The 25,183-nt window shown below is 54.3% G+C and overlaps 1 protein-coding gene across 1 annotated transcript; it reads right to left on the reverse strand.

The window, feature by feature from the left end:
- Window positions 1-1,608: 1,608 nt before the first annotated feature.
- Window positions 1,609-20,537, reverse strand: EDEM1 (ER degradation enhancing alpha-mannosidase like protein 1). The gene is made up of 12 exons (XM_040358639.1): window positions 20,183-20,537; window positions 16,758-16,830; window positions 12,812-12,915; window positions 11,991-12,162; window positions 10,991-11,174; window positions 10,290-10,464; window positions 6,757-6,877; window positions 6,438-6,608; window positions 4,308-4,381; window positions 4,135-4,231; window positions 3,227-3,424; window positions 1,609-2,304 (listed from the first exon to the last, which is right to left on the reverse strand). The coding sequence occupies exons 1-12, from the start codon at window positions 20,509-20,511 to the stop codon at window positions 2,215-2,217; spliced, it is 1,788 nt and encodes a 595-aa protein (XP_040214573.1). The 5' UTR covers window positions 20,512-20,537; the 3' UTR covers window positions 1,609-2,214.
- Window positions 20,538-25,183: the final 4,646 nt, after the last annotated feature.

Raw genomic sequence — 25,183 nt, forward strand, 5'->3', positions numbered from 1 at the left:
AATTTTTTTTTTTTGTCTTTACAATAAAAAAAATCAAATTAATTTAAAAATAGAACTTAGTCATTTTCCTAAGGAAAGGTGAGCGCCGCACTGCGCAGGCACATGAAGGAGCGGCGACATTCCATGAATCTTCCTCATTCCTCCCCGCAGGTGGTTCGGTCCAGAAAAGCAGAGGAGTTCAGAAGAATAATATCATCACCCCCCCCCCCCCCCCCCGATATGCAAACACCTCTAATAAAACAATAATATAATAAAATAGATGATAAAGCAGCAAATACACAAAATCTTAGAAATCCTGGCCTGTGCACCAATAGAGGCGAGCGCAACAGACCAGCAGCTCGGAGTCTGGAAAGCGGCCTCTCGCCACCGATCTTCCATTGGTTCCTTTTAGCCCCGCTTCACATTGATGCCTGTTTAAAAATCGCGCTGCTTCACTTGAAGCGGCGCGATCTCAAAGTAGCAAGGTCATCGCGATGTCAGGCGCTACTTGAAAGACATTTATGGGGCTTCAGGCGCAGACGTCAATCGAAGTCGCACGTGAAATCGCCAAAAGTAGCGCAGGAACTTCTTTTGCAAAATTGATGCGGCGCTGCAAAATCAGTGTCACGCCGACTGGAACAGCGCCATTGCCTCCAATAGGCTGTGACTCGTCATGCGATTGGATCTCTCAAATCGCTCCGAAGTGAACCTAGGCTTAAAAGGGTTTTTTTTTTGTCGCCTGAAGATGTACCCATTGTAGAGGAAATGCATTGGGCGGGGCTAGTGGGCTTTTGAGGTCATCACCGACAACCGGAAGGAGCCGCAACAGCGACCCCCCAACTGCAAGGGGCAATGGCCAATGGGAGGTCATTATTATCTTTTGGCTCGATTCACACCTATGCACGTTGCTTTTTTAGCGGTGCTTGCTGCGTTTTTTGATGTGCGTTTTTGCCACGATTTGTGTTTTTATTTTTTTTTCCTTTAACAACCAGCTATAAGCAGGTAAAAAAAAAAAAAAAAACGCAAATCGCGGTAAAAACGCGGTACTTACGTTTTGGATGCGGGTCCATTGAATTCTATTGCATGCAAAACGCTGCTTTTTGCAGGAAAAAAAGTCCCCACCCCTTTCCAAAAACGCAGCGGCACAAAAGCATCGATGTGAACGTCTTCCATAGGAAACCACGTTAAGAAATTTCCCTGCTTTTTCTGCAAAATGCAAAAAAAAAAAAAAAAAAAAAAAAAAAAAAGCATCAGTGTGAATGGAGCCTCACTGGACAGGTGTGGATCCTCCTCAGTTGTGTTTATCGGGGTGATTTCTGCACTTATCAGATGAAAACCTATCCTTGTAGTGCGCCCCACCTCCGGATACAGACCCCCGGGGGGACGCAGATGCATATTATTTTTTTTACACACACACACACACACACACACACATATATATATATATATATATATACACACACACACACACACACACATATACACATACACACACACAGTTACATTGTTGCTCTGGTAAAATCACATGTCCCTCTTTGGGTCACACACTGGGTGGTGGGAGGAGTCACTGTGCAGTGGGAGGAGTCACCGTGTAATAGTTCTAGGAAACCAAAGGGCCACAGACCAGCAGAAAAAGTAAACCATTTAATATATTTATGTCTTTAAATAAAAATAAAATGTATTTCCTGTTCTTTTAAAAAAAACAAAAGATTAAAAGTTGGCCCCGCTGTGCAATGATGAAGGAAGAGACGTAGATGGAGGAGTGAAGGCACGAGGCGGCCAGGAGGGGGCGATATGATGGGAGGAGGAGGAGTTCTCCTAAGGCACTGAGAAAGGTAAGAGGTCACATGACCGCATCACATGACCACATCACATGACCGCAGACAGAAATCCTGAAGGCGTTTGGCTCGAGTCATTTTGGCAATCTGTAACTTGGCTCCAGACGATCGAACACTCACATGGAAAGCGAAAAATAACACAAAATGGCGGCAGGGGATGGGGGGGGAGGGAAGGGAAGAGAGCGGTCCTGTGCGGTTCCTGGGGACGTCTCTGAAGATCGGGGGAGGGTAGAAGCAGCTTTGGAAGACAAGAACGGGTGTGCAAGTTGCAGTCAGTCCCTGAGATTTGGATCCCGGACAAGGCGAGGTTCCTCCGCCCCGGGCGCTGAGCGCCGGTAACCGGGAGCTTTTCCAGGTCTGAGGGGCCCCCGGGACCCCGAGGCACTCAGCACAGGCGCTATAGGACCCCCACCATCTGATCGATCTGACGCATGTAGACGCTCTTCAGAGGGAGGGAGTACCGCCGTTCTTCCGGGACTCTGTAACACTGAACACAAAACAAAGTGTTACCCACAATGCCGAGCGCAGACCCCGCCCACATATTCTATATTAAAGGGTCTCTCCGCTCTGTGAGAAGAGAGAGAGAGTGTGTGAGTGAGTGAGTGAAACGCTTCATCTATAAACTCAACCCAAAACTTAGAATTCCAACATCTGCATTAGAAGAAATCTGGGAAAAACCCCACCCAGGAGAGAGTCTCCTCCCCCTCCCGCCGACAAAACCCCACCCAGGAGAGAGTCTCCCGCCGACAAAACCCCACCCAGGAGAGAGTCTCCTCCCCCTCCCGCCGACAAAACCCCACCCAGGAGAGAGTCTCCCGCCGACAAAACCCCACCCAGGAGAGAGTCTCATCCTCCCGCCGACAAAACCCCACCCAGGAGAGAGTCTCCTCCTCTCGCCAAAACCCCACCCAGGAGAGAGTCTCCTCCTCCCGCCGACAAAACCCCACCCAGGAGAGAGTCTCCCGCCGACAAAACCCCACCCAGGAGAGAGTCTCCCGCCGACAAAACCCCACCCAGGAGAGAGTCTCCTCCTCCCGCCGACAAAACCCCACCCAGGAGAGAGAGTCTCCTCCCGCCGACAAAACCCCACCCAGGAGAGAGAGTCTCCTCCCGCCAAAACCCCACCCAGGAGAGAGTCTCCTCCTCCCCCCACCAAAACCCCACCCAGGAGAGAGAGTCTCCTCCCGCCAAAACCCCACCAAGGAGAGAGAGTCTCCTCCCGCCGAAACCCCACCCAGGAGAAAGTCTCCTCCCGCCGAAACCCCACCCAGGAGAAAGTCTCCTCCCGCCGAAACCCCACCCAGGAGAAACATTCTGGAGAGCAAGTGGTAGTAGAATGTGGATTGTCTGAACTCCAGGATCCCGCCATCACTATGGATCCCCCCCCCCCATACATCTCTGGTACTTACATTGGTGCTGGCGTTGGCGGCTCGCACTTTGGTCTGGGACAGTTTCTGGGCTCGGGGGGGTTTTTCTTTGTTCTCCGGGGTGAAGATGTCTTTCCATGCTTTGTTCCTAAAGCGAGGATCCAGGGGGAGAAGATGCCCCTCGGTGGTGAACAGATAGTTATTACCCGTCCTGTGCACCGGATTGTCTTCATCGAAGAGCTGGAAGGTGGAAATAAGAGTCAGTCCAAAAAGACTGAGGAAAGTAGGGGGAGGGGGGCCGAGGAAAGTAAACAATACAAATATAAGATCCCTCTGCAGGGAGTCTTCCGACTCTCCATGGGGGTCCCCATAGGTGTGTGCAGCCTATTGCATTAGGATGTGCACCTCAAAGCTCAAACATGTGTGTGTGTGCGCAGCAAAAGTGGCGTCAGTGGGGCAGTGGGCGGCGTCATAGGGCAGTGGGCGGCGTCATAGGGCAGTGGGCGGCGTCATAGGGCAGTGGGCGGCGTCAGTTTTTATTTGTATTTTATTTTTTACAATTACATTTTTTTTTTTGTACAATTTTTTTTAGGAGCTCCGTTGGGGGGCTTTGGTGAAATATCAGGGGTTTAAACAAGGGGAATCTTTACCACACAGGGTGATAAGGGTGTGCCCAGGCAGACCTAGCACATCCTGTGCGCACGCCTATGGGGGTCCCCCATCCGCCCCCCCCCCCCCCCCCCCAAGAGGGGAGGGCACACCGGGATGTTCAGTTCGAAGCTCTGTGACACAGTGGGAGATGCCCGCTGTGTATGATCCATCCAGGCACTGGTGAGCGGCCCCCCCTGGGCAAGTCCAGTGAGATGACACACACACACACACACACAGGGTTTACATCATTCTGCAATCACGGATCGGACACAGAGGAGGATTGACAGTTGTGTGCTCACCAGGAAGAGATACTTGCAGGTCTCACTCAGGAAGAAGCTTTCCATGCGATCCTCCTGCGACTTGTCCACCACATGGTGCAGGGTGGCGTAGCCACATCTGCCAAACAAAGACTGTCAGTTCTATACACAGAGAGATGGCACACACGGGCAGATCGCGGTCACGTGACACTTACTGGGCTTTGGCGTGTTTCTCCAGACTCAGGAGAATGTCCATCCCCACATGGAGGTAGAAAGGATTCTTAGTGGCCTGCAATACAGAGAAGAGTCATCACTGCAACCAACAGATCCCAGCACAGGTAACAGATCAGAGAGAACCAACCAGATCCCAGCACAGGTAACAGATCAGAGAGAACCAACCAGATCCCAGCACAGGTAACAGATCATAGAGAGAGAGAGAGAGAACCAACCAACCAGATCCCAGCACAGGTAACAGATCATAGAGAGAGAGAAGCAACCAGATCCCAGCACAGGTAACAGATCATAGAGAGAGAACCAACCAGATCCCAGCACAGGTAACAGATCATAGAGAGAGAGAGAACCAACCAGATCCCAGCACAGGTAACAGATCATAGAGAGAACCAACCAGATCCCAGCACAGGTAACAGATCATAGAGAGAGAACCAACCAGATCCCAGCACAGGTAACAGATCATAGAGAGAGAACCAACCAGATCCCAGCACAGGTAACAGATCATAGAGAGAGAACCAACCAGATCCCAGCACAGGTAACAGATCATAGAGAGAGAACCAACCAGATCCCAGCACAGGTAACAGATCATAGAGAGAGAACCAACCAGATCCCAGCACAGGTAACAGATCATAGAGGGAGAGAACCAACCAGATCCCAGCACAGGTAACAGATCAGAGAGAGAGAACCAACCAGATCCCAGCACAGGTAACAGATCATAGAGAAAGAACCAACCAGATCCCAGCACAGGTAACAGATCATAGAGCGAGAGAACCAACCAGATCCCAGCACAGGTAACAGATCAGAGAGAGAACCAACCAGATCCCAGCACAGGTAACAGATCATAGAGGGAGAGAAACAACCAGATCCCAGCACAGGTAACAGATCATAGAGAGAGAGAGAAACAACCAGATCACAGCACAGGCAACAGATCATAGAGAGAGCGAACCAACCAGATCTCAGCACAGGCAACAGATCATAGAGAGAGAGAACCAACCAGATCTCAGCACAGGCAACAGATCATAGAGAGAGAACCAACCAGATCCCAGCACAGGCAACAGATCATAGAGAGAGAGAAGCAACCAGATCCCAGCACAGGTAACAGATCATAGAGAGAGAACCAACCAGATCCCAGCACAGGTAACAGATCATAGAGAGAGAGAGAACCAACCAGATCCCAGCACAGGTAACAGATCATAGAGAGAAACAACCAGATCCCAGCACAGGTAACAGATCATAGAGAGAGAACCAACCAGATCCCAGCACAGGTAACAGATCATAGAGAGAGAACCAACCAGATCCCAGCACAGGTAACAGATCATAGAGAGAGAACCAACCAGATCCCAGCACAGGTAACAGATCATAGAGGGAGAGAACCAACCAGATCCCAGCACAGGTAACAGATCATAGAGAGAGAGAGAGAGAACCAACCAGATCCCAGCACAGGTAACAGATCATAGAGGGAGAGAACCAACCAGATCCCAGCACAGGTAACAGATCAGAGAGAGAGAACCAACCAGATCCCAGCACAGGTAACAGATCATAGAGCGAGAGAACCAACCAGATCCCAGCACAGGTAACAGATCATAGAGAGAGAACCAACCAGATCCCAGCACAGGTAACAGATCATAGAGAAAGAACCAACCAGATCCCAGCACAGGTAACAGATCATAGAGAGAGAACCAACCAGATCCCAGCACAGGTAACCGATCATAGAGGGAGAGAACCAACCAGATCCCAGCACAGGTAACAGATCAGAGAGAGAACCAACCAGATCCCAGCACAGGTAACAGATCATAGAGGGAGAACCAACCAGATCCCAGCACTATAATTGGCCCAGGTACCATGTGATCGCTGTGGGCCAATCACAGCGTAGGAACGAATTCATAGCAGGTTGACATGGTTACATAGTTGGTAAGGTCACAATGATCGCGGTGCATGCGCTGTGGTTGGTCGGTAATGATCGCGGTACATGCGCTGTGGTTGGTCGGTAATGATCGCGGTACATGCGCTGTGGTTGGTCGGTTAAATGACTCTTCTACCACAGACTGTATTGGAGTCTCCCGGTAGACATTTTGGAAAACCATTTCATGTGGTATAAGCGGGTGAAGACTTACCTGATACAAGAGGTAGGTGGATTCTACCAGCTCTGGCCTCAGAGGGTAGAAGGAGACGTCGGGAGTTTGCAGCTGCCAGTTATATCTCTCAGGCAGAGCGCCGAACCTCTTCCAGATGGCGTAGTAAAAGGCGTGGAGACAGATGGCGTCCTCTATGTCTCCTTTCAGAACCTGCAACCATGAAATCTACAATTAGGATCACCAGTAATGGATTCCAGGCGTCCTCCATGACAACATCCAAGGTGGCATTGCCCCCGAGGATAAACACAGATCAGCGGGAGGAGACAAGTGAGGGGATCGCTCGGGGGTCACATCCTACCTGCAGCCCGGGGAAGAACGCCTGCAGAGAGTCGATCCAGGTGTTCATGATCTGCCCATTAAACATGTTTACGTTGACATAGAGCGGCGGGTCCCCCTCTCCTTCATTGCACGCTTCTCGCCTGAAGGACAAATCCACAATTACCATCCGTCACATGAACACCGCCCCCATTATCTACACTCCGGGGGTCTCCCCCCCATCTTTGAAGAGTCAGAACCTTCTGATATCACAGTGGGTGTGGCCTAGACGCGAGGGGAACGCAAACCATGAAATGCGCTACGTGGAGACCGGATCATCACCTGTTGAGACCGCTGGATATCCCAAAACCCAACAGGAATTAAAGTACAAATGGAGGCAAAACTTTTAGTGTTGGAGTCAAAAAACCTGTCAGGTTTTTATTGGCGAGATCCCCCTCTCTATCACATGGGGACACAGATGGCAAAAACAGTGACAGGGGTTATAACTAGAACTGCACGATTAATCGCGGAGAATCGTTATCGCGATTCTCCGGCCCCCGCAATCTCACCTGCTGGATTTGGCGATTCTCAGCGTGAGGCTGCCTGTGTCCCTGTGTTGGAGCAGGGGGGAATCATTGGCCGCGACGGAGCCAGCGTGAAACGCAAATGGCTCGGAGATACTGGAACTGACGGCAGCTAAGACCAGGAGATACAGGAACTGACGTCCGACGTCAGTTCCTGTATCTTTGAGCCATTTGCGTTTCACGCTGGCTCCGTCGCGGCCAATTGGCAGCAGGACTATTCTTCCCAGGGGACAGTGCAGCTAGTGCAAGGCAAGCCTGTACATGTCGCATACTGCGCACTGGCAAGTGTAATGTAAGCCGCTGCTAGTATATAATTTATGTATGTGTATTCTCTCTGGCAAATATTAGTATATCTCTCTCTCTAAAATAATTAAAGTACCACCCCCCCCCCGTGAGTTTGCACACAGAACGCATACGCAAGTCTCGCCCGCATATTTAAATTACGCCCAAACCACACATGAGGTATCACCGCAAATGTTAAAGCGACAGAGTTTGTAAATTTTTTAAATAAAAACGTTTGAGAATCGTGATCTTCATTCTAAGCAAAAGAATCGTGATTCTCATTTTCCCCAGAATCGTGCAGCTCTAGTTATAACCCTCCCTCCCTTACTCCATTTAAGAAAGAAAAAAAAAAAACTTTTAGTTACACTTTAAGAGCAGAGGGCGCCATCCAAGTGCAGCACTAAAACATTTATTGTATGAGAAAAACAAACTGGCAACATGAAGTAAGTTTGTGAAGTGATGGAGAGTATAAGAAATCAGGACACCCAGGTTCCCCGTAGCAGAGGCATCCAGTCCTGGTAGGCATAGGCTGCTCACATCACAGATTCCAGGAGGAACCCAATAGTTTATTCTGGGGGCGTGGCTTAGTGTTTTAAGGCATCCCTGCCTCTTTATCAAGCCTGAAAGCAGGAGACTCCACAGGAACCCAATGGATCATGTCAGATGCTGGGGGCCAATCCCGGGGGCGTGGCTTCAGATTTCGAGACATCCCTGCCTCTTTATCAAGCCTGACAGCAGGGGACTCCACAGGAACCCAATGGATCATGTCAGATGCTGGGGGCGTGGCTTCACATTTCAAGGCGTCGCCTCTTTGTCAAGCTGTCAGTGCTGCACAATCCCTGGACTGGATGCTACGGGCTTCCTGGATGTCCCGATTACTTATGCTCTACATCAGTGGTCATCAACCCTGTCCTGCAGGGCCCACTAACAGGCCAGGTTTTATGTATTACTTGGGGGAGATGCAGACTAGAATACGGCAATCACTGAGGAGTAAATGATATCACCCGTCATGTATTTCAGTTATCCTGCAAACCTGGCCTGTTAGTGGGCCCTGCAGGACAGGGTTGATGACAACTGCTCTACATGACTTCACAAAAAAAGTGATACTAAAGGTTCGTTTTTTATCTTCTATTTCTGTACTTTTGTTTCATTAACTTTTCCTTCGTTTTCCTTTTTTAAATGTTTCTTTTTTTTTTGAGTGAATTTATAACTTCCTGTTCTCCAAGGTTGCCCCCTCATCCGAGCCACTCTGCCTGGTGTTTACTTGCCGTGCGCGCCCCCTCCCTTGGGACACCATCCCTGCGTTCACAGGAGCCGTGGGCGTGTCTAAGACGCTGTAGCCCCACCCTCCTATGCCTTGTTATTGTAATCTGAATGACGATCAGTTGCATAGTAATTTGGGCCGAAAAAACTAATCGATGATGGAATTAATCGATTTCAATTTTCATAATTAATTAATCGGCCAGTAACATAATGGGGTTAAAAAAAAACGAAAGTGATCCCTTTATAGTACAAAAAAGCAAATCTCTCCTGTAAATATCACTCACTGTCCCACAGTAAGAAAAATGAACCCCTTACAGTAGCGATTATTTGCTATTTTTGTACTTATTTTTGTTTTTTTAACCCCCATTATGTTACTAAACCTCTCAGGTCGGGTCACACCTCTGTGTGTGTTTTTGGTGCTTTTAGCAGAAACACCATTACAGTTCATTTCCATGTTTTCCTATAGGACACGTTCACATCCAGGATTTTTTTCCGGCCGCTGCGTATTTGGAAAGGGGCGGGGACTTTTTAACGCAAAACGGTGCCATTTTGTTTTTTTTGGTTCAATATACTTCACTGGAGAAGCTGCAGAAAAGCATGCAATGTGTTTTTGTGGCAATTTGTGTTTTGCAATCTGCCCGGCAACAAATTGTCCCCAAAAAAATGTAAAAATGCTATTTTTTTTTTTTTTTTTAAGGCCATTATCTGATTAATCGAAACAATAAATCGGCCATTTAATCAATTATGAAAATAATCGTTAGTTGCAGCCTTAATAGTAACTACTGTTTATTAAGACTATGGGCGTCATAGGGAGGCGGGAATGGGCGTGGCTACTGGGAGGTGTCTGTTCCCTGAAGGCTGTAACAGACTGGAGACCAAGGCTCGTTCTCGTTCAAAAATAGTGAAAAATGCGCATGCGCGATGCAGCCAAGCATCAAGGGAATTGTAGTTCCTAGGAAGAAATTGTGTTGCGGCAGGGAGTACGCGTGAAAAACCAGAAGCTAAAAACACACAGACAGAAAAAGAGGAAGTGCAGAAAAAGACTATCTAGCATAATCTTGGCATAAATAAGAGCTAGATTCAGGATGTATGCATAATATAGATGAGATATTTCTAAAATAGATTACCAGAGCCAAGCCCTGACGGGTTTATTGGACTTATGGTGATGTATCCCGGTGTATTTTCTCTCCTATTAGGTGGTTACCCATACACTACCTTTGCCATAAAGACATTTCTTTCTACTTCAATACACTGACACTGTTGGGAATAAGAGTGGTGCAAGCATAACGCTGGTAACCCTTGCTACTCTATCAAAAGAAAAAGAAGAAGTTTGGCTGGAGTCCGATCTCATTGGTGGAGAGCACAAATGTAATCCGACAATAATCAGAAGAGCAAATCTTTCCCTACTGATCCTTTATGGAATTTACAGGCCCCGCCCCCAACCTACCCTCTCCGTAGGTGGCTCTGGATACTTTTATACGCCTCGTTAAACATTCGCAGATCGTCCTCTTCTCCAAACAGGATGTAGGACTTCAGCAGATACTCGAAAAAGGAGTCCAGACCAGCGCCGAGGCCGCTCAGCTTTCCAACCCATTCCCCGGTCTGGATGTCCACCACGTTGCCTGCAAGAAGAGAGAAGCGAGGTGAGGAGAGGCCGTGGTGAGAAGAGAGACCAGTGGGAGGGACAATGGCCGGTGGTGAGAAGAGAGACCGGTGAGAAGAGAGACCGGTGGGAGGGAGAGAGGCCGGTGGGAGGGAGAGAGGCCGGTGGGAGGGACAATGGCCGGTGGGAGGGACAATGGCCGGTGGTGAGAAGAGAGACCGGCGGGAGGGAGAGAGGCCGGTGGTGAGAAGAGAGACCGGCGGGAGGGACAATGGCCGGCGGGAGGGACAATGGCCGGCGGTGAGAAGAGAGACCGGCGGGAGGGACAAGGGCCGGCGGGAGGGACAATGGCCGGCGGGAGGGACAATGGCCGGCTGTGAGAAGAGAGACCGGCGGGAGGGACAAGGGCCGGCGGGAGGGACAAGGGCCGGCGGGAGGGACAAGGGCCGGCGGGAGGGACAAGGGCCGGCGGTGAGAAGAGAGACCGGCGGGAGGGACAAGGGCCGGCGGGAGGGACAAGGGCCGGCATCTCTTGGTATCCTTACCTAGTAGGCCGGTATGATTGCTGCGCAGGCTCCAGAGGGATTGCACAGCTCGGCGAGCCACCCATTCAAACGTGGAGTCCCCCAAAAGCCGACTCAGGATCCCGAACTCCACCAGGAGTGACCCGGCCCCGGCAGTGCAGGTCTCATTCCGGCTGCCGGGTGGGACCCCTTTCTGCAGATTCACCTGGAAAGAGAACAAACGATCAGAAAGTTCAATCTCTGCAGCTTCATATATTCCTCACCAGGATAGAAAAAGGCCATAGAAGTGGATCCAGATTTAGTAAAGATCGGCCATCTTGTATAGAGATCTTAATTGTACTTCATCGGTACCCCTAGAAATGTAACTTCTGTCTTGAAATCCTCTTCGGGTGCCTACAGCTTCATAGCTGTATATCCTCAGCGCGAGATCATCTAAAGGCACTGCACCCCCCGACTACTAGTCTCACCAGATTTGGTGATGTCACTGGGGTGCTGCCCCCCGGAGATGAAGCTACACCAGGAGGTCCTGCATCTTCCCACATTATGAAAATCTGAGATTACACACCTCTCCTGCTTCTTGAATTTTTCACCCACCAATCATCGTGGCCCGACATGAGAAAGCAAAGCCCCGCCTCTACCAAGATGGCCGCCTCCACACAGTCACGCTGCGCAGAGCAATGGCAAGTCTTAATAGGGAAAAGACCAGGTGAAGGGAGGCCCCAGACAATGCTGGTGACCGGCCGGCCTTCAGACAGTTCTGATCTTTAATACAGCGATGAAAACATTACCATTTTTTTCCAGCAGAAACAAAAACAGCCGACGCGTTTCACACTTAGTGCTTATTCATGGCCTCAATTTGAATAAACATCTTATACTCACCTTCTCTGCAATAGTTTTGAGCAGCCCCAATCCTCCTCTTCTGGGGTCTCCTGCAGATCCCCCCCCCCGGGCTCGCACCACAACAAACTTCCCCCAAAAAGTGATGTCAGTTATTAGCTCCTCCCATATCTGGGACACCTACCCTTGGATGAGGCATGCCGGTTTTGGTGTTCTCGAAGGCAGGCAGGAGGCGGACGGCGAGGTCGTGGGCCATGTGGAGGAGCTCATTATCATATCCGCTCACCGTCATGTTACCGAACGGCTGTTTGCTGTCAGTCAGGATGATGTGTGCGGAGAGAAGACTTCCCATAATTCTGTGCATGGGAGACACAAGCAGATCACATCAGACGGGCGACACAAAGCTGAAGGTTCTAAATAGTGCAAAAGATCCCGGCGGGGGGGGGGCGCGGGAGAATGTGCCACACATAGCATCCAGTATATGACAGAATACTTCACACACCAGGGGAGGGCAAAGAAGAAGAAAAAGAGAGGAAGGAGCAGAGCAGAGCAGAGAAGAGAGGAAGGAGAAGAGAAGAGAAGAGAGAGGAAGGAGAAGAGAAGAGAGAGGAAGGAGAAGAGAAGAGAGAGGAAGGAGAAGAGAGGAAGGAGAAGAGAAGAGAAGAGAAGAGAGAGGAAGGAGAAGAGAAGAGAGAGGAAGGAGAAGAGAGGAAGGAGAAGAGAGGAAGGAGAAGAGAGGAAGGAGAAGAGAGGAAGGAGAAGAGAGGAAGGAGAAGAAAGAAGAGAAGAGAGGAAGGAGAAGAGAAGAGAGAGGAAGGACGCTCTCTGCATGGTAACCAATCAGCTTCCAACCTCAGCTTGTTCTATGAAGTTTTGACAATGAATTCTGGAAGCGGATTGGTTACCATGCATCAGATATTGCACCCATCCTCCAGTCCCCCTCCCCCCAATGTGTCTGTATTCATCTGAAAGACCCGACAGAGGAAGTGACTTCAGTGCGATTACCGGATCGTCGCCTCAAACACTTGCACCGTGGAATCTTTATCGAAGGACACGGTATCGATCACCAGCCGGACGGCTTTCTGGAACTCCGTGACATTCCCCATCACCTGCCAAGAGAAGAAATCAATCATCTATACAGATCAATACTCTGCCCTCCCCCCAACTCCTCTCTCCTGGAATACTCTGCTTCTCTATGCAATGCTGCAAGATAATGGCTAGCAGGAGGGGGCCTCGGCAGGTCACGGCTAGCGGGAGGGGGCCTCGGCAGGTCACGGCTAGCGGGAGGGGGCCCCGGCAGGTCACGGCTAGCGGGAGGGGGCCCCGGCAGGTCACGGCTAGCGGGAGGGGGCCCCGGCAGGTCACGGCTAGCGGGAGGGGGCCCCGGCAGGTCACGGCTGGCGGGAGGGGGCCCCGGCAGGTCACGGCTGGCGGGAGGGGGCCCCGGCAGGTCACGGCTGGCGGGAGGGGGCCCCGGCAGGTCACGGCTAGCGGGAGGGGGCCCCGGCAGGTCACGGCTAGCGGGAGGGGGCCCCGGCAGGTCACGGCTGGCGGGAGGGGGCCCCGGCAGGTCACGGCTGGCGGGAGGGGGCCTCCGGCAGGTCACGGCTGGCGGGAGGGGGCCTCGGCAGGTCACGGCTGGCGGGAGGGGGCCTCGGCAGATCACGGCTGGCGGGAGGGGGCAGGCAGATCACGGCTGGCGGGAGGGGGCAGGCAGATCACGGCTGGCGGGAGGGGGCAGGCAGATCACGGCTGGCGGGAGGGGGCAGGCGGGAGGGGGCCACGGCTGGCGGGAGGGGGCCCCGGCAGGTCACGGCTGGCGGGAGGGGGCCCCGGCAGGTCACGGCTGGCGGGAGGGGGCCCCGGCAGGCAGATCACGGCTGGCGGGAGGGGGCAGGCAGATCACGGCTGGCGGGAGGGGGCAGGCAGATCACGGCTGGCGGGAGGGGGCAGGCAGATCACGGCTGGCGGGAGGGGGCAGGCAGATCACGGCTGGCGGGAGGGGGCAGGCAGATCACGGCTGGCGGGAGGGGGCATGGCTGGCGGGAGGGGGCATGGCTGGTGGGAGGGGCCGATCAGGGGGCTGTACATAGATTACGGAAAACATCCCAGCCCCCGGTCTCAGTACTTCTCTCCAGAGCCCTCAGTTCTGATGCAAGCAGTGGGCGGAGTTATGCAAATATAAAAATTCCTTGATGGGTGGGTGTCAATCTGGAGGAGTGGGTGGTCCCAGACAGGCTGTATTTGCATAGGCAACTCCCACATATGATGCTGAACCTTCATGATTGACAGAACTGAAATCCAATGAATGGAAGGGACGGGGCCAGAGGAGGACTTGTCTTGGAACCGCCCATTTCTGAGGATGTGTGCGCGCAATGCATGCTGGGGCGTGCAGTGAGAATATTGATTGGCTGCACAGCTGGACTCTCAGGCAGGATATCTGATCTATGGGGGGGAAGTCAAGGACTTGGACAGATAAGAGAACACGAGTCCCGGGATATCCAATCCATCCCCCGACACACCGCCCTCTGGAGGGCAGCCGGGGCAAGAAAAAGAAAGGTGCAGCTGTACATGGTGCAAAAAATTATGGGACTGCAGGGGGGGAGCGTGCATGGGGGGGGGTGGGGCAGGATGAGACGTCACCCCCACCAGTTGTCTTCTTTACAAGCAGCCTGCTGGAACATTCCGTGTATTGTGATGGTGGGAAGTCTGGCAGAAAATAGCCGTGTGGGAGAGGGATTCCCCCCATACATGTGTGACGGGAGTCACTTTGGGTGGGGGGCTTGTGGAACTCCGCTTACCTGGAATCTCTCTGTCCAGCTCCCCCGGCCCCTCCTATGCAAGTCACCCTGTGTCCATTAGGGGCACAGCGTGACCGAGAACCGCAGGCGGGCCTGACCACACCGGACTTATCCCGGGTTCTATGCGAGGTTTGTGGTGAAGGAAGGAAGAGGCTCCTTCACTTGGGACATTAATATTTCCCTCAAGAAATATATGAAGATAAATAATTCCACCTTTCCAACTGCTGGAATATTGGAGACTTTTGGGGGTGTGGCTGTATCCCATTGTTCTATTGTTTGTGTCTGCCTTGGGAGCAAAGCATTATGGGATGTCAGAGGGGAGGGGGTCCCCAGAGTGCACATCTCTTTGTACCTGGGTTTGGATATTTCTCTTCATCCTACAATGACTGGGCAGAGAACAGAGATATAGTGGAGAGGTTTGGGGGGGTCACAGAGATCTCATCCCTCGGAAAATCACATCAGTTCTGCCCCCCCCCCCCATCGCCACCGGAAACTTCCCTCTAATAATAGTCTGTCCCCCCCCTCTCCAGGTGTCACAGATTCAGTTTCAGGTCGGAGGTTTCGGTCCCCCAGGAGAGTGCCTGGTGGTGGGGGGAGGGGGAGCTCCAATTCCTGAAACTCTGAACACCTGCAGCTCTTCATAGAAAGACAAAGAAAATCTCATCCCCTGACACTCTCTCCCCCCGACACCAATCACAGCTCACCTCGCCCCACCCCCGACACCAATCACAGCTCACCTCGCCTCACCCCACCAATCACAGCTCACCCCGCCCCACCCCCGACACCAATCACAGCTCACCCCGCCCCACCCCCGACACCAATCACAGCTCACCTCACCCCGACACCAATCACAGCTCACCTCACCCCACCCCACCCCCGACACCAATCACAGCTCACCTCCCCCCCCCCCCCCGACACCAATCACAGCTCACCTCACCCCCCCCCCCCCCCCCGACACCAATCACAGCTCACCTCACCCCCCCCCCCCCCGACACCAATCACAGCTCACCTCACCCCCCCCGACACCAATCACAGCTCACCTCACCCCCCCCCGACACCAATCACAGCTCACCTCACCCCCCCCGACACCAATCACAGCTCACCTCACCCCCCCCCCCCCACCAATCACAGCTCACCTCACCCCCCCCCCGACACCAATCACAGCTCACCTCACCCCCCCCCCCCACCAATCACAGCTCACCTCACCCCCCCCCCCACCAATCACAGCTCACCTCACCCCCCCCCCCCCGACACCAATCACAGCCCCCCCCCCCCCCCCCGACACCAATCACAGCTCACCTCACCCCCCCCCCCCCCCCCCGACACCAATCACAGCTCACCTCACCCCCCCCCCCCCCCGACACCAATCACAGCTCACCTCACCCCCCCCCCCCCCCCGACACCAATCTCACCTCCCCCCCGACACCAATCACAGCTCACCTCACCCCCGACACCAATCACAGCTCACCTCACCCCCCCCCCCCGACACCAATCACAGCTCACCTCACCCCCCCCCCCCGACCCCAATCACAGCTCACCTCACCCCCCCCCCCCCCCGACACCAATCACAGCTCACCTCACCCCCCCCCCCGACACCAATCACAGCTCACCTCACCCCCCCCCCCCCGACACCAATCACAGCTCACCTCACCCCCCCCGACACCAATCACAGCTCACCTCACCCCCCCCGACACCAATCACAGCTCACCTCACCCCCCCCGACACCAATCACAGCTCACCTCACCCCCCCCCCCCCGACACCAATCACAGCTCACCTCACCCCCCCCCCCGACACCAATCACAGCTCACCTCACCCCCCCCCCCGACACCAATCACAGCTCACCTCACCCCCCCGACACCAATCACAGCTCACCTCACCCCCCCCCCCCCCCCCGACACCAATCACAGCTCACCTCACCCCCCCCGACACCAATCACAGCTCACCTCACCCCCCCCGACACCAATCACAGCTCACCTCACCCCGACACCAATCACAGCTCACCTCACCCCCCCCCCCCCAACAACAATCAACCACAGCCAACCTCCGGGACTGGAGGAGGGTCCAGCATCATCTAGCTCGTAAACAGCACATTGTGAGGCGAGGTCTGCTCAGAGACCCGGGATCAGAGGAAACATTGTACACAACTCACCGCCAACGTGTCCAAGGAGTCGATCAGGGTGAGCGAATAATTCCCCAGCACATCGTTGATGTTGAGGTTCGACCTGAAACAAGACAGTCAGAGGGATTAGTAGAGCCCGATCTTTGTTTCCACCCCCTCCTATAGGGGGCGGAGCCGGATGGGCTCCTCCCACAACTCTGCACTCTATCCTTCTATAGGGGAACTGGTCTCGTCCCCGCCCCCTCCTATAGTGGGTGGAGCCGGCTGGGCTCCTCCCACAACTCTGCACTCTATCCTTCTATAGGGGAACTGGTCTCGTCCCCGCCCCCTCCTATAGTGGGTGGGGTAAGTGGATAGTAGGTAGAGCGATGGTGGGTAGTAGGATAAGTGGGTGGTACGCATAGGCTTCCGGTGTCGGGGCCCCTGCAGTGAATGGGGTAGGTATATAGAAGGTAGGTGTATGGGGTAGTAGGATATGTGGGCGGTACAGTGGGTAGTAGGTAGGTGGGTAGTGGGATATGTGGGTGGTACTCACGGGTTTCAGGCGTCAGGGCACCTCCCCCGGCAGTGGATCTGGAAGGTAGGTATATATTAGGTAGGTGGGTGGGTAGTAGGTAGGTGTATGGTGGGCGGGTAGTCGGATATGTGGGCGGTACTCTCAGGTTTCCGGTGTCAGGGCCCCTCCCCTGGCAGTGTATGGGGAAGGTAGGTGTGCGGTAGGTATATAGTGGGTGGGTAGTAGGATAGGTGGGCATTATGGTGGGTATATAGTAGGTAGGTAGGTGGGTGTATGGTGGGCAAGTAGTAGGATATGTGGGTGGTACTCACGGGTTTCCGGTGTCGGGGCCCCTCCCCCAGCAGTATATGGAGTAGGTATAAAGAAGGTGGGTGGGTAGGTAGGTGGGTAGTAGGGTATGTGGGCGGTACTCACGGGTTTCCGGTGTCGGGGCCCCTCCCCCAGCAGTGTATGGAGTAGGTATAAAGAAGGTGGGTAGGTAGTAGGGTATGTGGGCGGTACTCACGGGTTTCCGGTGTCGGGGCCCCTCCCCCAGCAGTGTATGGAGTAGGTATAAAGAAGGTGGGTGGGTAGTAGGGTATGTGGGCGGTACTCACAGGTTTCCGGTGTAGGGGCCCCTCCCCCAGCAGTGTATGGAGTAGGTATAAAGAAGGTGGGTGGGCGGGTAGTAGGGTATGTGGGCGGCACAGTGGGCGGTACTTCCGGTAGGGTTGTCCCGATACCGAGCATTTGCGCGGGTACTCCCGATGTTTCACCCGATACCTGTGATGGGAGTGAGAGCTACAACAGGAAGTCACTCCTCCTGCACCCGGTGCATTGCCATGAAATGTGATGGTCCGCCTCCATCACATCCTATTGGCTCACTCCTGTCACGTGACAGTCTCAGCTAGGCTATCACAGGGAGAGGATCTCCTCTCCCTGTGATAGCTGAACCTGCACGGAGCTGTTAGAGTAGACCTGTATGCACAGTACTAAATTTAGTTTACTCGCGCACCCAGGGAGGTCAACCCCCGTGCAGCTCTTCAAAGGGCTAAGAGAGAGGAGAGGGGGGCAGGCAGATGGGAGGCTGCTCCATTATACAGGCTGCCCATGGTGTGTGTGTGCTGCTGGCCACACAGCCTCAGAGCAGGAGGAGGGGAGAGGCAGCCTATAGATGTGTGTGAGAGATCATTGTTTCTATACATTGTTACACGAGCAATGCACTCACTGCACACAGGCTGCTCCTCACAGAGCTGTGCATATCACACTGCCTTCTCCTTCCTAACACTATATGTAATATGTTACACCACAAGCCCAACACTACTGCACTGGCTGCTCCCAGTTACAGGCTGTGTATGATGTATATACCTCGACACACAGCCTGAGGGGCTTTCTCCTGCCTCATATAGCACCAGCTTCGTGCAGGTTCAGCTATCACAGGGAGAGTTTAACTATGTCAGGTGACAGGAGTGAGCCAATAGGATGTGATGGAGGCGGACCATCACATTTCATGGCAAATCGCAATTCATGGCAATGCACCGGCATATTCTCTTCCCTGTCAGGCAGAATGAGCTCCGCCCCCGACAGGTGCCTTCTAGTGCCGGCCCCCCCCCGCTGTGACATCACTTTGTCCGGGAGGCGGGATAGAAGGGGAGAAGAACGTGCTGCCGGTGACTTGTCGGTATGGTTCCCCTATCGAGATGGTTCCTGTAAGGACTGCGCAGGCGACAGAAATCTCGGAACCCCGGGCGGCGTCCAGGTTCATTCCTTACCATCCCCGTGGATTGGAGGAGGTTACCTGAAATTCCACGTCGCCCCGGAGGTTCGGTGATTTCCGTCGGCAAGGATTGCGCCTGATCTCTGGAAGTCTCTAAGGAAGGGGGGGCTTTGAGCTAATGGGGGTCTCTAAGAGGGGGTACTGAGTGGTAACCAACCATTAGATCAGCAGCGCCCCCTCGGAGACCCCCATTAGCTCAGAGCCCACCTTATATCAATGCCCCCCTTATCATTGCCGCCTATCAGCGCCCATCATTGCCGCCTATCAGTGTTGCACATCAGCGCAGCCTTATAAGTAAAACTTCAACAATGGCCATCATTGCCACCTATCAGTGCCATCCTTCAGTGCGTGCCAGCCATCAGTGCGTGCCACCTACCAGTGCCCATCAGTCAGTGCATCACATGACAGCCCCTCCCCCAGCAGTGGATGAGGTTGGTAGGTGTACAGGGGTGGGTAGTAGGTATGTGGGCAGTGAATGGGGTGGGTAGTAGGTATGTGGGCAGTGAATGGGGTGGGTAGTAGGGTATGTGGGCGGCACGTTGGGCAGTACTCACGGGTTTCCAGTGTCAGGGCCCCTCCCCTGGCAGTGTATGGGGAAGGTAGGTAGGCAGTAGGTATATAGAAGGTAGGTAGTTGTACAGTAGGTATGGTTTTAGGATAAGTGGGCGGGTAGTAGGGTATGTGGGCAGTGAATGGGGTGGGTAGGTGTATGGCGGGCAGTAGGTATGTGGGCGGGTAGTAGGGTATGTGGGCGGTACTCACGGGTTCCCGGTGTCGGGGCCCCTCCCCCAGCAGTGTATGGGGAAGGTAGGTGGGCAGTAGGTAGGTAGTTGTACAGTAGGATAAGTGGGCGGGCAGAAGGGTATGTGGGCGGTACTCACGGGTTTCCGGTGTCGGGGCCCCTCCCCCGGCAGTGTATGGGGAAGGTAGGTAGGCAGTAGGTATATAGAAGGTAGGTAGTTGTACAGTAGGATAAGTGGGCGGGCAGTAGGGTATGTGGGCGGTACTCACGGGTTTCCGGTGTCGGGGCCCCTCCCCCAGCAGTGTATTGGGAAGGTAGGTATATAGAAGGTAGGTAGTTGTACAGTAGGTAGGGTAGTAGGGTAAGTGGGCAGTGAATGGGGTGGGTAGGTATGTGGGCGGGCAGTAGGGTATGTGGGCGGCACGGTGGGCGGTACTCACGGGTTTCCGGTGTCGGGGCCCCTCCCCCGGCAGAGGATCGGGTTGAGCTCGTCCTCGGGGAAGGCGAACCTCATATATCCGTCGTAGGAGAAGCTGAACATGCGGCGCGCTCTCTCCCTCATCAGGCGGCGGAGGGGGGAGGGGAAGGAGCCGTATCTCCGGCTGTATTCATCGTTATCCGCCGCCAGGTGGAAGCGACCGTACGAGGAGCGGCACACCGACCTCCGGGCTCCCTCCACTCCCCCCAACCCCGGGGACAGGAAACCCCGGAGAGCCTGCAGACCCAACCGGAGGACCAAGAGCCCGACCACCGCCGACCAACACCGCATCCCCAACACTTCCGCCTTACACCCCGCCCACCGACGCCTCATAGGACGGCAGACCGGCCAGCGCAACCGCCATTGGAGGGAGCCGGCGGGAGAAAGCCGCCCTCCGCCAATCACCGGGCCGCACGTCACCCGAGCGTCGTCACGTGTCCATAGAGACACTTCCTGACACGGCGCCTAACCCCGCCTCCTAGGCCTTGTTTACGTCTCTTTAAGCCCACGTGACCTGCTACGGGGAGCCCCGCCTTCTGCCAGAGGAATGTCAAACACTGGCGACCCCGCCCACTACACCCAACCTGAGGATTCCCCTCCCACTACACCCAACCTGAGGATTCCCCGCCCACTACACCCAGACTCAGGATTCCCCGCCCACTACACCCAACCTGAGGATTCCCCGCCCACTACACCCAACCTGAGGATTGCCCGCCCACTACACCCAGATTTAGGATTCCCCGCCCACTACACCCAACCTGAGGATTCCCCGCCCACTACACCCAACCTGAGGATTCCCCGCCCACTACACCCAGACTCAGGATTCCCCGCCCACTACACCCAGACTCAGGATTCCCCGCCCACTACACCCAGACTCAGGATTCCCCGCCCACTACACCCAACCTCAGGATTCCCCGCCCACTACACCCAACCTGAGGATTCCCCGCCCACTACACCCAACCTGAGGATTCCCCGCCCACTACACCCAGACTCAGGATTCCCCGCCCACTACACCCAACCTGAGGATTCCCCGCCCACTACACCCAACCTGAGGATTCCCCGCCCACTACACCCAACCTGAGGATTGCCCGCCCACTACACCCAACCTGAGGATTCCCCGCCCACTACACCCAACCTGAGGATTCCCCGCCCACTACACCCAGATTTAGGATTCCCCGCCCACTACACCCAACCTGAGGATTCCCCGCCCACTACACCCAACCTGAGGATTCCCCGCCCACTACACCCAGACTCAGGATTCCCCGCCCACTACACCCAGACTCAGGATTCCCCGCCCACTACACCCAACCTGAGGATTCCCCGCCCACTACACCCAACCTGAGGATTCCCCGCCCACTACACCCAGACTCAGGATTCCCCGCCCACTACACCCAACCTGAGGATTCCCCGCCCACTACACCCAGACTCAGGATTCCCCGCCCACTACACCCAGACTCAGGATTCCCCGCCCATTACACCCAACCTGAGGATTCCCCGCCCACTACACCCAGACTCAGGATTCCCCACCCACTACACCCAGACTCAGGATTCCCCGCCCACTACACCCAACCTGAGGATTCCCCGCCCACTACACCCAACCTGAGGATTCCCCGCCCACTACACCCAGACTCAGGATTCCCCGCCCACTACACCCAACCTGAGGATTCCCCGCCCACTACACCCAGACTCAGGATTCCCCGCCCACTACACCCAGACTCAGGATTCCCCGCCCACTACACCCAACCTGAGGATTCCCCGCCCACTACACCCAGACTCAGGATTCCCCGCCCACTACACCCAACCTGAGGATTCCCCGCCCACTACACCCAACCTGAGGATTCCCCGCCCACTACACCCAGACTCAGGATTCCCCGCCCACTACACCCAACCTGAGGATTCCCCGCCCACTACACCCAGACTCAGGATTCCCCGCGTCACCCGAGCGTCGTCACGTGTCCATAGAGACACTTCCTGACACGGCGCCTAACCCCGCCTCCTAGGCCTTGTTTACGTCTCTTTAAGCCCACGTGACCTGCTACGGGCAGCCCCGCCTTGTGCCTGAGGAATGTCAAACACTGGCGACCCCGCCCACTACACCCAACCTGAGGATTCCCCGCCCACTACACCCAGACTCAGGATTCCCCGCCCACTACACCCAACCTGAGGATTCCCCGCCCACTACACCCAGACTCAGGATTCCCCGCCCACTACACCCAGCCTCAGGATTCCCCGCCCACTACACCCAGACTCAGGATTCCCCGCCCACTACACCCAGACTCAGGATTCCCCGCCCACTACACCCAACCTGAGGATTCCCCGCCCACTACACCCAGACTCAGGATTCCCCGCCCATTACACCCAACCTGAGGATTCCCCGCCCACTACACCCAGACTCAGGATTCCCCGCCCACTACACCCAGACTCAGGATTCCCCGCCCACTACACCCAGACTCAGGATTCCCCGCCCACTACACCCAGACTCAGGATTCCCCGCCCACTACACCCAGACTCAGGATTCCCCGCCCACTACACCCAACCTGAGGATTCCCCGCCCACTACACCCAGACTCAGGATTCCCCGCCCACTACACCCAGACTCAGGATTCCCCGCCCACTACACCCAACCTGAGAATTCCCCGCCCACTACACCCAGACTCAGGATTCCCCGCCCACTACACCCAGACTCAGGATTCCCCGCCCACTACACCCAGACTCAGGATTCCCCGCCCACTACACCCAACCTGAGGATTCCCCGCCCACTACACCCAACCTGAGGATTCCCCGCCCACTACACCCAACCTGAGGATTCCCCGCCCACTACACCCAGACTCAGGATTCCCCGCCCACTACACCCAACCTGAGGATTCCCCGCCCACTACACCCAACCTGAGGATTCCCCGCCCACTACACCCAGACTCAGGATTCCCCGCCCACTACACCCAACCTCAGGATTCCCCGCCCACTACACCCAGACTCAGGATTCCCCGCCCACTACACCCAACCTCAGGATTCCCCGCCCACTACACCCAGACTCAGGATTCCCCGCCCACTACACCCAACCTCAGGATTCCCCGCCCACTACACCCAGACTCAGGATTCCCCGCCCACTACACCCAACCTCAGGATTCCCCGCCCACTACACCCAACCTGAGGATTCCCCGCCCACTACACCCAGACTCAGGATTTTTTTTTAAATAAGTGACACCAGTTTTCAGCTCTGTCCAATGAGATTTAAGGATGGCTGGAAAAAAAAATAGCACAATTCTTATATAAAACGCGTAAATGAAACCTTCAAACTCCTCCATAGAGATTCATATATCAATGTAAAGTGTGTGGAAACCATAAAAATACAACAATAGTAATAAATCCTAACCCTAATTATAAACCCCCTAACCTTATTCCCTAATATTACCCTCTATCCCCAACACTAAAATTAACCCCCAACCCTAAAATTAACCCCTAACCTTATTTCCTAATATTACCCTCTATCCCTAACCCTAATTTTACCCCTAACCTTAATCCCAACCCTAAAAATAACCCCTAACCTTAATCCCAACCCTAGTCCCTAATATTAACCCCAACCCTAAAATTAAACCCCTAACCTTAATCCCAACCCTAAAATAACCCCTAAACCTAATATTACCCCTAACCTTAATCCCAACCCCAGGTGAGGATTGCAGCGAAGATTGCTTTCTGTTTATCTTAGTAAACACACCCCTAAGTGAAAATGCCCAAATTGGGCCCCAAAGTTTCAATATCTTGTGTGGCCGCCATTATTTTCCAGCACTGCCTTAACCCTCGTGGGCATGGAGGTCCCCAGAGCTTCACAGGTTGTCACTGGAGTCCTCTTCCCCTCCTCCATGATGACATCACAGAGCTGGTGGCTGTTGGAGACCTTGCCTTTTTGCCGCCACCATGCCTGACTGTAGGGAAGACACACTTGTCTTTGTCCTCCTCACCTGGCCCCCCCCCCCCCCCACACACGCCTGACACCAAATACCTTTATCTTGTCTCATCAGACCACAGGACGCGGTTCCAGTAATCCATGTCCTTAGTCTGCTTGTCTTCAGCAAACTGTTTGCGGCTCTTTCTTGTGCTTCATCTTTAGAAGGGGCTTCCTTCTGGGGACCAATTTGATGCAGTGTGCGGCGTATGGTCTGAGCACTGACAGGCTGACCCCTCCCCCACCCTCTGCAGCAATGTTGGCAGCACTCATACGTCTATTTCCCAAAGACAACCTCTGGATATGACGCTGATCACGTGACCTCAACTTCTTTGGTGGACCATGGCGAGGCGGGGGAGGGGAACCCGTCCTGTTATACCGCTGGATGGTCCCGGCCCCCGGGCTGCAGATCAGTCTCAGGGTCTTGGCGATCTTCTTCTATCCTCGGCCATCTTTATGTAGAGACACAATTCTTTATATCAGATCCACAGAGAGTTCTTTGCCATGAGGGGCCATGTTGTCCTTCCAGTGACCAGTATGAGAGAGTGAGAGCGATAACACCAAATTTATCACACCTGAGACCTTGTAACACTAACCAGTCACATGACACCGGGGGGAGGGAAAATGGCTAATTGGGACCCAATTTGGACATTTTGTCCTGACTTTTGTTGCCAGTGGTTTAGACATTCACATCTAGGCGGACAAAATCGCGGCGTTTTGTCCCGCGAATTGCGGCGACAAATAGCGGCGTTTTGTACCGCGATTTGCGGCGACAAAACGCCGCGATTGTCCGCCTAGATGTGCCCCTAGATTGTCCCCCTATGGAGATGGTTCCCATCTCCTATGCCGAACGCCGAAAGCCGCCTGAAAAAAAGGTCCGGGACTTTTTTTCAGGCAGCAGGCGTTCGGCGTGGAGATGTGAACCATCTCCATAGAGGGCAATGTTAAATCATCCCTCTGGCGTGTCGGGGCGGCAGCGGCGTTCACACTACAGGCGACAAAACGCCTAGGTGTGAATGGG

The sequence above is a fragment of the Rana temporaria genome, chromosome 7 (assembly GCF_905171775.1).
Source record: "Rana temporaria chromosome 7, aRanTem1.1, whole genome shotgun sequence".
In the NCBI taxonomy this organism is placed as follows: domain Eukaryota; kingdom Metazoa; phylum Chordata; class Amphibia; order Anura; family Ranidae; genus Rana; species Rana temporaria.

Coding starts and splice junctions, on each gene's coding strand:
- EDEM1 (XM_040358639.1), bottom strand. CDS start 20,511: ATGCGGTGTTGGTCGGCGGTGGTCGGGCTCTTGGTCCTCCGGTTGGGT. Junction 4,232..4,307: donor GAGAAACACGCCAAAGCCCA/GTAAGTGTCACG, acceptor TTTGTTTGGCAG/ATGTGGCTACGCCACCCTGC. Junction 2,305..3,226: donor CCGCCAACGCCAGCACCAAT/GTAAGTACCAGA, acceptor TTTTGTGTTCAG/TGTTACAGAGTCCCGGAAGA.